Source organism: Malaclemys terrapin, chromosome 4 (assembly GCF_027887155.1).
Source record: "Malaclemys terrapin pileata isolate rMalTer1 chromosome 4, rMalTer1.hap1, whole genome shotgun sequence".
NCBI lineage: Eukaryota > Metazoa > Chordata > Testudines > Emydidae > Malaclemys > Malaclemys terrapin.
The window spans coordinates 68614183-68628110 of NC_071508.1; the positions used below are offsets into that span (position 1 = coordinate 68614183).

At 41.4% G+C, this 13928-nt stretch overlaps 1 protein-coding gene across 1 annotated transcript in view; it reads right to left on the minus strand.

Moving 5' to 3' along the window:
• The window catches only part of SLC6A5 (solute carrier family 6 member 5), a 60312-nt gene extending 50854 nt beyond the window's left edge, over positions 1–9458 (minus strand). The window contains exons 1-2 of the mRNA XM_054026164.1: positions 9429–9458; positions 1749–2276 (exon numbers count right to left, since the gene is read on the minus strand). Coding sequence (XP_053882139.1) covers positions 1749–2276; positions 9429–9458 — 558 coding nt within the window. The remainder of the gene's footprint in view (positions 1–1748; positions 2277–9428) is intronic.
• Positions 9459–13928: the final 4470 nt, after the last annotated feature.

Sequence of the window (13928 nt, forward strand, 5' to 3'; positions counted from 1 at the left end):
AAAACACATTGTCAGCGTGGCTGTTTTCAGATCAAACAAAAATCTCAGTTCTGCAATTACCTGGCCCAGCAAGAAGACATTATTACAGACCAGCTGCTGCGGGGAGAGGAGAGAGAGAAAATATCCAATACAAAGAGATATTACTATGTATAACAAGCAGACTCCTCGTCTTCACCCTCCCACCTCCCCATGCAATCTACACCAATAATTCTGGGCGCTCTCGGTGTCATTGGATACAATCACCTTGCTCTGGATCTGGCTCCTGTTGAGAATTTTTGTCATTGACTTCAGTGGAAGCAACAGAGGACCTCAATTTGGGCATTGTTTCAAATTGGGGAGGGGTTAGTGACAGCGAGAACTATTCGGCCCAGTGCTTCTTACTCCTTCCATGTGAGTTCCATGAACAGCCGTGAATTTTCTCCTGGTGTTTCTGATACTTAAATTCTAGGGCCTTGAATTTTTATTCCAGCTCCTGACCGATGGGCAGAGAACTGATTTCTGTTGCGATTCTTTCTGGAAAAAAATCTAACCCAGGTTACCTATATTTGGCGTGTACCTGAGCTGCTTTGCCCTTCTGCGGGTCGTGCTGCTCTGAGGAGAACGGTCCCCCAGTGAGCCAGAACTGATTGGTCCTCACGAGTCAGATCCTGCGCACCAGTAGAGTCAGTAGAACTCCACCACAGTTTGGCAGCATGGAAACATCTGGTATAAAGCTAGGCCGGCTCGCTCTCTCCCGCTCCACCCCACCCCAGCAAAGATCTTTGCTGAATGATCCCGAGTCGCCTCTTTCCCTTAAATACGAATGTCCCCAGTCCATGTGGAAGAGAAAGCGCAGCGCCGTTCCCATCGCATTGGTAATACTAAGGAGCTCTGAACCCCGGAGTAAGGCTGTCTCCCGGATTATATTCCACTGGGAGAAGCCCCTGCTAGGGGAGAGTGTGAGGTGCGCGTTAGCCACATTTTCACATCGTTCAGCAATGCCTAGGAGCCGCTCAGTGACCCTAAATAACGATTGAGCTGTCTGAGAGGGAGTGATTGATCACCAACCCCAGCCCGGTGGCTGGTCAGGGACAGGGTTTGGTAGGGTTTGCGGAATGGCTGGCTGATTTTGTTCTTGTTTTTGGTTACAGCCTCCAATGCGTTACAGGTAATAACACCCGCAGAGGTGTTAGCGCAATGCAAAGCTTTTATAAACGGGGCCAGTGAACGGCAGGGCAATCTCTTGGTATTTGAGCCCAGAAAGGGAGAGTTGACCTGAAAAAAACTAGGTAAACAAACTTTTCTTCCCAGCGTGAAGAAGACCATGTGCAACTGAATTCAACCACAAGTATTCTGAGCTTCGTTATTTCGTTCCGGGCAAATTCGGATCGTTTTCGTCGCCCATTTTAAGAAAACCACCCCATTGCAGCTGAGCTTCAGGGGCAGGCACCGCTCAATACGCGCCTTTGAACTATTGATCATCCATTTTCCTATTGCTAACAAATGATTATTAATCAGCAGCAAAGAAACTCCCGTTGCATACTTTCAGTCACACCGTTTTCTTTCTATAAGGGGGTCCTTTTGAGAGGGAGAGATTATCAGTAATTACCCCCTTGGACTGTGCCCAAATCACCTTTTTTGTGTTAGGCATTTAGAACTTGGAATTCAAATACATATGTACTTTAACGAGCTTTGCTCAATGGTGTCAAAACACGTGTGATCCACCCGGTTCACTTAGAGGAGGGGAAAGCGACAGAGAAATAACTTACCCCGTTAACACTGCCAGGCAGAACAGAAGTGTTCCCATCTGTGCCCAAAACCACGGTGCTCTGGCTCATGGTCACCCAACCGCTGTTGGCATTGTTTTGCTCCAGTGTGCTCTTACCAAGACTTTGATTAGCTTCACCGTCTGTGCTTTGCAAAGAGGGGATTTTGCAGTGAAGAAGATTGGCTTGCCCTTGGTTTCCTGCACTGGGGATGTTTTTTAGCGGAAAGGTTTCTACAGAATCCTTTCGGGTGGTGGAGTTGGCTTGGACTGGGGTGCTGCTGAGCTTGCAGATCCCAATTTTGGTCCTCTCAAAATCGTTCGGTTTGGCTTCTTCAGATAGAGACATTTTGTTGTCGCTGGAGAGAGACCTGGAGACCTTGGCCAACTGGGACGGGGCTTTTGAAGGTAGGTTCTGCTGTTCATTTTCAGGGCTGGTTCCTATAACTCCCGCACCTTCAATTTGTCCAAGGGCAACTGTTTCGGGGCTGTTGACAACCTGCTTGTTCATATCCTTTTGACTGGTGTAATCCTAAAATGACAACATAACATACTTTACACCAAAAAAAGAAAAGCGTTAAGATTTTGTTTTTTGATATTTCACAAATAAGCACTGTGCATAAAACTGCGATGCAATTTTGCTGCTAACCGTGGTTAGGGAGATTTTGCAGTAATTTCAGTCTACACGGATCTCTTCGGTAGCCTGATCACATTAAACGCTAATATTCTGAGAAGATAACCGGGAGACAAAAATAATAGAGACTGCAAACCTATAATTCTATACAATGTTTCTACAGCTCTGCGCCTCCAAACCTTGTTGGATTTCACATCACGACTGTAGAATGCTCCCTTCCCCTATCACCGTTGCAGAAAGCTTCTTTAATTTTACGCCCCATTTCCTTTCTGTCATTCAACAATGCACACTGGCTTTTTTTATAGGCAATAAACAAGCTGCCCTGTAGGCAGCTAGAGATGCTGGAACCAAACAGAATAGTTGGTATAATATTGGTTAGCATTCCCGATATTCCCAATGAAGATACTAGATTCGTTCTAAATATTGAAAAAAGACAACACGATGAAGGGATATTCTATACCATAACAAATGCTGAATTATTATTTTAAAATAAGCTTTCGAAATCATGCTCGTCTTAAAGATCTAAAATTTTCGAAAATAGCAGATAGCCTGATTGGTTAAATATTGCTAGTTACAAACAAAAAAGCTGCTAAATCTCACCATTTAACAATTTCTTGTTAAAAATGTGTGCCCCTCTTTGTTTTACAATGTCACATTTCAAAGAAGAAAATTGCCCGATACAGTTTTCTTTGCATATATGCTTCTTATCTTTAACAATCTCCAAACCCACACAGTGTCAGCAGAGACACTGCATAGAACTCGATAGCGATTTTACTGAGGTCTAAAGTACATACGTTTCTGAATACGTTCTCTTTCTTCTCTTATGTTGGCTATATTACCGGTTGAGAAAGGTTTTTTCCATAGTGGAAAGTAGCCTTTCAGCACCCTGGACAGTTCCCATTTGAAACCAGCCCCTTCACCCACAACCTAGAATACGTCTGTTAGTCTATAAGGAGCCGCGGGACTCTTTTGTCACTTTTTACAGATCCAGACTAACACGGCTACCCCTCTGATACTTTTGCATGACTGTTACTCTCTACGTGAAGTAATACGTGAAATTAACAAATAGAAACTACATAGAGTATAGCCAAAGTCAATTCTAAAGAAAAACTCTCCCCTCAACTTAACCACATCTCAAAAACGGAAAAACGAGCACTTACCATGTCTTAAATAGTAACAGATTGAACGGGTGGAGGTAAAAACAGCAGTACAGGCGATTGATAGACTGAATTTTGCTCAGCCAAGAGCAAAGCTTTCTATAGCTCCTTGGGAAAGATTGGGTTTGCGTCAGTGCAGAGCAAGGTGCCCTTCGTTTGACATTTTCTTGATAATAAGAGTTTGATAAATCATTACCCTTGGATTCAGATTTTAAAGGGACAAGAAGAAGCCAGAGCGCCGGCTAGCTGTCACTCAGATAGGAGTGGGATTGCGTGTTCAGTGTGATTCATATGGGACTGACTACTAAACCAAACCCAGCAAGAGCACTGGCGAGAGCAGAACTTTCTTGCTGGTAATTAGGAGGAACATGTGAGAAACACGTCGTATTGCACCCATAGCAGAAGAGTCAACAGGAGAAACCTTTCATTTCTCTCTCTCTCTCTCTCGTTATTGTTTTTGATTCAACATTCGATATTCCTTGTCCCTGGATCTCTGCATCTGACAATGAGTCCAACGATAAAACCTTGTTAATCACATAATATTTAGATTGGCTTCTTCCTCCACCTAACTTTACATCATTAGACAATAACATTTTAACGCGTTTATTACTCCTGCAGCTCCCGGGGGGAAAGCCCTACCTAAACAAATCGAAGCGGAATCACCCCACAAAGTTAATCATCTCAGTAAAGAAATATTTCTTTCCATCAATACCCTCTTCACTGCAGTTGGGCGGGGGAGGGATTGCAACGTTCAGTGCAGTTTTAGATGTCCTTTACAAGCAAGACGAAAACTCTTTAGAAATCAAGATATTAAGTTGACGATAGAATTGATTTTCCAGTGAAGGAATCCATCGATGCATTTAATAATCACTTGTAAGTGGGTGCTATGGGAGGCTGCTTACTGCATTTGAGCACAACGTGTCATTGCTTTGAAAGTAAGTAATCATAACATCTACTTTTGACAAATCTCGATGTGCCTTAAACAACACTCTCTCTGTCTTTCCGTTTAAAAGTATATGCCCTCTGTTTCTTCCCAACCCCTCCACACATTATGTTATATCCAAGTGTAGTCAATCCGCAGTGTATGCCTGTTATTAATCGGGAACAAATATAACTTTAAATTAAAATAATTTTAAAAAAATCTACTGCTACATCTCTTCTCTTATAGAAGACTAGCCCGGATTTCAATAGAAAAACTAATCCTTAACACACATTATTTCCAAACTACCTACTGCCTTGTGCCATAATTAGTCGTAGGTCCTAGTCAGGTGATTTAAGAGCTCTGCTCCCCTGCAGCCAGCTCTGCCCAGGAGACTCAGGCAGCAGCCCAGCACTATACATGTAGCTGCAAGGACTGCCCATCACAATCATAACTCAACACGGGTCTTTGAATTACACCTTCTCACTGCAGCCATAGGCAGAAATTCATCTGCAGGACTAATATATAAAAAGCACCACAAGGTGAGGGAGGTTGGGGCTAGCAACTAAGAACAGAAAATATCATTTTTCTTGGAAATTTTTATCACATTCCCAAACTTTCAAATTAAACACTCAGAATTTTAAAGCAGAGCTTAATCTTCCTTCTGCTGTTGTTTAAAACATATTGAAACTCAAAAGACATACTTAATTTTTAAATATTTGTATTTAACATCCTCCCAGTTACGTTTATTCGAAAATAGTGGGAAGTGTGGGTAGAATCTACTTTTATTTTCTTTTAGCAGTACATCAGCAGCTTTCAGTATTTCTTTACCAGCATATACTGCAGAACAGCCTGTTCAGAGGCAGGGAACTGATGATGGTCGTTGTTCCCCCTCCGATTATAGTAATACCTTTACATTCAAAGACTAAATTAAAAGCGACAAGCCAGCGATCCAAGGAGTATTTTTGGTTAGAAAGAATTGAGTGCCTTTTCCACATACCCATGGATTTCCAGAAACAGGGTTGATTTGTTTTGCTTTTTAAAAGGACAGGATTTGAATGGTCAATTCCAATTTCTGAAATATTCTTAATCTTTTCTATTTCATCAGCTGTGAGGTGCTAACTAAACGTTTGACTTCTCGGACGGGAAACTGTCCCTTTGTTTCTCAGTTACACGAAAACAAGACGCGGGAAGAAAACTAGGTCGATTTAGAAAGTTGTTAGGGGAAAAAAAGGTATTTTGGAGACATTATAGAACAAAGAATTTCCTCAGTCAGGAAGGTTCTAATAGAATTAAGTAATTAATAGTTTACCTGGGTGATAGTTAAAAAACGAAAAATAAGGGGGGGGAACACCCGAAAAGAAATACAGCTTTGAGTTCTTCATACAACTTTTCTTCGAAATATCAATTACTGACTTTCCTAGCAAACCCAATTAGAGCCCGTAAAAATAAAACGCGCTCAGAATCCTAATTAATTGGAATTTTCTTTCCCTGCACACAGATCCAAAAGGCTGACTCGAAGATGTCTTTAGTTTAAGCTAAAAGGCGCACTCTAATTTCTATGCTGCGGCTTTCAGTAAACCCAATGAATGCAAAACGCTACCTATATAGACCAGCTAGTAGAGCCTGGGCATACGTCTATGCCGTTTAGTTGAGTTTGTGTCATGTGCCTGTTTTTTCTTCTATGCCAACTTCCACAACCCACCATGAACGTGAATTTCCTACTAGTTTCTGGGATAGGAAGAGTTAAGGTTGGGTAGAAAGTCTCTAGTGCAGAATTTTACAAATGTTGCTGAGCTGGGCGAGTGCGTGACTACCGGGTCATCTTCACAAGAGTGGGCACCAAGCATCAGCATTTACGTACTATTCTCGTTTGGGTTCAAAATAGCTAGAACTCGTGAGTACTAAAGCTCCCCTCACCCACGTCCATGCGCAATTCCCCTCTTCATCAGTTACGCTTTAACAATATCCTCGGCTTTTTTCGGGGGTGGGGGACGGGGAGCAGGAAGGGTAACTGTATGGACCGTTTCCTTGGGGTACCCCTCCAGGTTTCCTCTGTACAGGCTGGTGAGAGCCGTTATAACACCAGATCGGACATGCAGCGATTCCTCCTTACTGTACAGAGTCCCCCCCAGAAGGACCGCAGCCTGACACGGAGGCTGAGCGGGGAGATTTAGGGACTGGCGCACCCATGACTCAGAATAATGCGGTTCAAGTTGGGCAGTTTAAAGTTTTAAGCGCAGAGTGTATTTCCTCCCCCTCTTAAGCATTGCACCGAATCCATCAAACAAACACACGCCAAAGGAGTAAGGTAGCCCCGCCCCTGCGCCATCCTGCTGAACACCGTGGGCCTAGAGACAGGAGAGCAGGGCTGGGAAACCCCGCATGTCAACCAATTTCTGCCCTACGCGCTGAGTTATGAACTCCCTGGCCATATAAGGGGTGAATGGATCCGTTTCCCTGTGGTCGTCTGGGTGCTTAAAACTCCCTCTGCTCTCTGGGGGCTTGTGTGTATGCGGCCGGTGCACAGATCGGCATGTGGTGCATAGCTCGCCGTGTGCATAGACCTGTGTGTACTTGCCCCTCACTCGCTCGCTGTGTCAGTCAGTACCCGCAGTCTTTTAAAAAAAAGAAAACACGTCCTCCTGGAGCTATTCCCCGTTCCGGCCGCCTGTTTGGAGTGATAATCGCTTCCCTACACTGAAGCAGAACTGCCTGTAAATCCGCATCCATCACTGCAGCAGACATTCAGATTGAATTAACAAGTCACTACAGTCTTAATTACTTTGTCAAAGATGAAAAATAGTAATTGATCTTGTCCTCGATCGCTTCGCTTCCCTCTGCTCCTTCCTCGTAGATAAGCAAATAAATACAAAAAACAGGGATCCTTTGGAAATGTAAGCTTACGCTTTCAGATAATGAAACCCCATGAGGAGGTTCTCTCTCTCTCTTTCACACACACACACACACACACACACACACACACACACACACACACACACACACACACACACACACACACACACACACACACACACACACACACACACACAGAGTCCACTTCCTTGGGATAGTTTGGCTAGAAGGAGGGAGAAAAGCAAAGAGGAAAGATTTTGAATATGTGTAAATGTGTATATGACAATTATATACATATATTAATTAAAAACACCACTAGATAACCTCCCCTCCCCCCCTTGAGAACAGATATAAGTGTGAGTTTATATGGATACTGGCAGGCCCCATCTGTACAAGAAGAAAGCTGATATTTCATTTTAAAATATATGTACCTACATCTAAATATATCCACCACTACTCAAACACATCTAAAAACATACAGATATTTAAAATAAAGTGAGTTCCGGTTTCCAAGCCAAACATCCCTGTCTCACTTCCCCTAACTTCCTGATTCTGGCTGAACTTTTCCATTATTGATCTTAGCTTAAAGGTTGTGGTGTTGTTTGAGGGGGTGGATGGGTGCCTGGAAAGCTTGGGCAAAATTGATTGGGCTTGTTGTGTGGTAGATGAGCAGGAAAACACACCACACCAGATACACAATTCCCTATCACCATTTACCCACTTTTCATACAACTGGCAGCTGACATTTTTGCAACCCACATAAACCACAAGATTGACTAATGTTACAAACTTAAAACTTGGCTTTGTTTTATAGTTCTCATTGAAAAAGAAAACCAGTTGAAGTCTGAAGAAAATCAAATGGGTTTCTTTTTTTTTCTCCTCTACTCTTTTTTGGCACCTCTGCAGAACAGAGCTATTCAGCAGGTTCAGAGAAAGCAGCCTGAGTTAATGAATCTACATCCATTTACGTTGTTTTCTCTTTTTTCTACTTTTCAACTAAAGGCCAAAAGTTGTCTTCAATGCAATGTTTGGGATGAGAAATCATTTCAAACACCACAGTAAATTCTGACAGTGAAAGGTTTTTAAGTTAGAATCATGTGCATATTTTACCATTTCCTTCGTTAAAATTAGAGCTAATATTATTTGTTATTAAATGTATGTAACGATATATAAAAGATGTACAACCTGACTAGGTTAACACTACACTTTAGAATTTGTTATCTTGTAGGTGCTTGATTGCTCAATCTTCATATTGCATTTAAGGGGAATTTTGTAGGGATGACTTAAAGAAGTATTTTTTAAATTTAATTTTTAGATTTATAAGAATGTTCACTTCCACATAGTGCAAGGCACAAGATTACATGTGCATATGTACATTTGCTTCATTAGAGTAAACATGTATACACATACACAGGCATAGATACATGGGGATAGGTAGTAGTGTGAGGTCTTACTGGTGGCTATATTATTCACATTACTTGAGTGAGTTATGTGGGTCAACTTAAATGAGTATCAGCAGCAAACCTGGGACATTCCTCTCTCCAATTTTAAAAAGTTCCTACATCTAGCTCTGCAAGGTTGCAAGATGTCAGACCTTAAACGTGTCATTGGTCTGAAAAAAAAAATTCTGCCCATTCTGGGCCTTGGGCCAACATTTTGTTATTCCACATTTGGAGAAAACACAAGTGAACATACAGGCTAATTTTTATATAAAAGAGAATGAATACAGGCGAGAACTTGTATTTAAACCCAAAAATAGAAGACATGCAGCAATGTGTTAATTATCTTCCATCTCCCACTGACAATTCTAATAGCAAGACTATAGATTTATACATTTCTGGATTCAGCAAGATTTAAAAATCTGTTTATGGGTTAGATCCAGCAAGTTGCTCAGCACATCCTGTCCTTCATAGTCCAGTCTCACTGCTCCTCTCCTCTCAAGATCCAGACCTACATGAATCCTAAGTTATCTGAACAGCGTGATTGTCCACAAAAAGTCTGGGCCCCTTTAAAGTGGAAGCCTCTTCTTAACAGGCTCTGTGATATTTTACTACTCTCAGTCCAGATAATTACACTCTGATAATGAAGAGTCTGGTAAATCGTTAAAGCATTAATTACGTGTGCTTTTTCTTCTGTGAAATGCCTCATGCTTATCATGCTTTTTACTAATCAGACTGGACACTTTTTGGATTACCGGTCTTCATTTACTTTAACCTGAGTAACTCAGTGGCAGGTACTTGCACATTCAGAGAACTGGCAAATTCAGGAGTCCTCACTGTAAAAAGACCCAGTGCCAGTGAAATTTAACTCCTTCAGGGGAAGCCACAAGAAATAATGAAATTCGAGTGATGGGGGATCAGGTGGAAGCATCTGGAAGAGATTTCTGCACCATTGGTCAGGCACTCATGCTCTTAACAGCTATTTAACCCATAGTTACATGTTTTTTCATTTGACCAGACATTTCCCCTGACCACAGAGGAATTTCCATAACTGGTATAACATAAAATTGGATCGGAATCTCTGGCTTATTATGGGAAAATGTTACAAAGTAAGAAATCAGACAGACAGGACATATTTAGCGAGAGATACCATTTAATTATAAATAGAGCATATCCAGTGCTTCAAGTCCATTCCATTGTTATTAGGAGCCCAGTCCACATCCACTGAAGTCAATTAAAGATTTTTCCATTAATTTCAGTGGGCACCAGATCCAGCCTTAGCACTATTCCAATCATCATAATAAAACCTTTCCCTCCAGTCCACAACCATGAAGAGTCTAGTGGTCAGGAGTTCAGAGAGAAGGCAATAGAAGTATCTGCTTCTGAAGCTGCAAGGAAGTGAGTTTTCCAGGTCAGATGGGCTGTGGGGGTACCATGCGTACATTCTGGAAACACTGCATCATCATTCAGGCAGGTTTCAAGGAATAACCAGCGTATTTTAATACCTTTACAGGGTGTCAGTCATTTTTGATAGTGTAGACTTTCATCTGTAGCAATGTAAAATGGTGGTATACAGATCCATCAGGGCACTATGGGGCTTATCCAGCTTCTGTTGAAGATAATGGCAATTGTTCCCTATTTTTAATTCCAACAAGACCAGAATCACGCCATATAAACATAACTACTTATGTATTTCTTAATGCACCTCCCTGAAAGTATTTTGGGTCTTTAAAATTCAGCTGTACACAACAAAAGCTCCATTTTCTCCCTTCTGTCATCTCCTCTGACAAAAGTATAAGTTTATTTTAAATCAAAGAGGGTTTCACTCTCGACTTTTAGGCTTTACCAATTTGTCATTTCCAAGGTATATTAGCGTATTGGACCAGCACTATAGCATATACTGATGGTGACTAACAGTCTAATACTAGTTTATGAATAAATGAGCAGAGAATAGCTAAAGTGTAGAAGCATTCCAGCCTCACGTCCTTTACTGCGGGCAATGGGCATAGGTGGTAGAGTCCAAGTACACCAGCTGCAGACTATCCCATGGTGGGGGAATCCTAGATGCTTTAGGGATCCATTGCACTCTCACAATATTTCAAAGGGGATGGATCACAGCAGAGATCACTCTGGATCACTTTGGCTCATAACTTCCACACATGCAGAGCTGTAGCACCAAACGGGCAAAATATACCAGCAAAAGTTCACTTTGATCAATATATGCAAAAGCTGAAAAACTGAAGCCAGACTACTTGTATCAGGAACATTCTCAGACTGGGTTTCTTTCTGTGTGTGCCAGTGATTTCTTGATCTGTTTAAGGCTTGAATGGAAGTAATACTGAGACGGGAAGAGTGTGGATGGAGATCACCAAAGATCATACTTTAACAGACTCTCCCAAATAAATTTGAATTTAATCTTTAACCCTGGACTAATAAAACATCAATAATATCTCTTAGAATTTACAGAGCACCTTTAATCCCAGATTTCCTGCGTGACCTGGGGCAAGTCATTTAATCTCTGTGTTTTAGTTCCCCATATGTAAAATGGGACTAATTTTAATCTCTGTGTTTTTAATTGTAAATTTAGGGGAATAAGCTATACAGGTGTAAGGCATCCTCATACTGGCATCCATATTAAGACCTGCACCAATTTAATTTCCTCTATTCAAAAAATAAAAATCACACTGCTATCTGAAGTAGTTAAATCAGTACAAAAACTGTATGTGGACCAGGCCTTACTGTGCATTTTCACAGTCCCTAGTACAATGGAATCCTAATCTCTGTTGTGACCTTGAGGCACTGCACTACTAGCCCAAGGTATTGAGAGAGATTTACTGTCCAAGGAGAAGGTAATAAACTCTAGGGACTTGTCTACACAGGAAAGTTATACAGGTATAAGCTAAGGTGTGAATTTAAACTGATATAGGTTATCAGCATAACCCCAATGGCGTGACTAAATTCATAACATAACTCAACAGGGCTAAAACAGAGCTCTTAATCTTTCTTCCTCTCAAAGCACTCCCAACTAAAAGTCTCATCCAGACTCTCATCATCTCATGTTTCAATTACTGCAATGTCCTTTTCTCTGATCTCAACAAATGCAATCTTTTCCCATCGATATCTGTTTAGAATGGTGCTTCAAAGATCATTTTCCTAGCCCCTTGCTTTGATCACATCACCCTTCTCTTTGAATCCCTGGCTTGCACTTTTCTAGTATACCAAACTTGTCTTCAATGTCAAGACCCTTCAAAACCTATCCCCACCCCACCTATCATCTTTTCAGTATTGAAAACGTGACCTTGGCCTCCGATCAGCCCACAATGTTAGCCTCTGTTACCCACCTGTTAAATTTTCAAACAAGCACCTTTGTGCCTTCCGTAACTCTCCCCTCGTGCTTGGGAGAAGCTTTCCATAAACATTCCCAAAGCCACTTCATCCTTCTCCTTCAAATCCCTTTTCACTGCCTACAATAAAAATGTGACAGTGACTGCTGCTGTGCTGAGACCACTGCCTTTTATACTGACCAATGTTGTCTGTTTCATTGTACTCCCCCATCTGTTTGTATCCATCTCTTGTCTTCTGCTAGTCTACACTGACAACGCTAAAGCGTGCTGCGGCAGTGCTTTAACGTGCCTTGTGTGGTCACGGCACAGCACTGGGAGAGAGCTCTCCCAGAGCTCGAAAAAAAACCACCTCAACGAGGGGCATAGCTCCCTGCGCTGAAAGCACAGCTCCCAGCGCTTGGGCACTGTTTACAGGATCGCCCTTAGTAATGTATCACAGTCTTTCATGTTGTGGTTCCAATTTCATCACATGCTATGTATTGTTTCATTGCTTCATATATTATACAGGGTCCTTAATGCTTCAAAGACCCATGGCCCTCCAGGGTGCAAAAGCTCACAGCTAATTATGCATGATCAAGCTTCTACAGGTGGCAGTTCAAAGAAATCTGATATATTTCGCCTTCTCTCTGTACCCCATCTCCACCCCCAAACTATTCCACATGTACCTACCATAAAGATTAAGGGTGTGTGTCAGCAACTGGTCCAATTCAGTCCAAATTACTTTTGACTAACCACTGATCAGACTTCATGAACAATGTTAGTAAGGAAAAAGAGGGCTGTAACAGTGCTCTTCTCAAGCCTGTCTGCAGTATCTTTTCTTCCTCTATCTACAGAACATGAAAGACTGTCATATAGCACCAGTGCTAAATCAATCAGAGGATTACAAGTCATCCTGATTTACTTTGAAGCTGGTGTCTTTTCTGTAGCAAGTTATTCTCCATGTCAGCCTGGCAAAATTTAGCAGCATACACCATTTTGGGGGTTGGGAGGAGGCGAAACCACACATTTTTTCCAGATAGTCACTCTTCCTGTGTCTGAAAAGTAGCTCAAACACACAGACAGTTTCCTATAGGACAGGATGGCTCAGGAGATGGTAAACAATAGTGAAAGACCAGTGAACCTTTCACTTCTAAATCACTAGTTCAAATAATGCCCAAGATTGGTAGAGACAAAAGTTACATGCTATTTAATTGTTTAGTAGAGCTGGTTGAAAAGTGACCAAGAGTTTTGTGAAAGAATAAGAATTATTTTTGTTACATGGGTTTTTGAAAAAGAATGATTTTTCATCTCTTTGAAATTTTGTCAAACATTTTTATTGAAAATTTTGGGGTTGAAATGTTGAGATTCTGGTTCCTCCTCTGTCTTCCCCCTATTTACCTTTTTCCATTTTGCCACTAAATGGGAGGTGGAGAATGAAAACTAAGCCAAAAAAAGAACCAAACACGTTTTTCTAGGGTTTTTTTTGGGGGGGGGGGGAGGGGGAAATGAAAAAATGCAACGTTTTAAACATTTCCATATAAAAGACCATCTCTTAATGAAAAATATTTTCATTTAAAATAGTCTAACAACTTTACTGCCTATGACTTATATGAAATTATTTGATGATCTAAATCTAATTCCCTATTGAAAAAATATATTTAAAAATCTCCAGTCAAAACTGATTTCCTTGTCTCTCTCAATTGAGAGGTCAGGGATTGAATGGGAAGAGGAGACTGAAGAACTCAGGCCCCAAAAATTGTTCCATCAGGTCAGGAATATGGCACATTAGCCAGGCAGTAAGCCAAAAGAATGCATTATATCTGTTCTTTGGATAAATTGAGAACTTCCACCAGCAA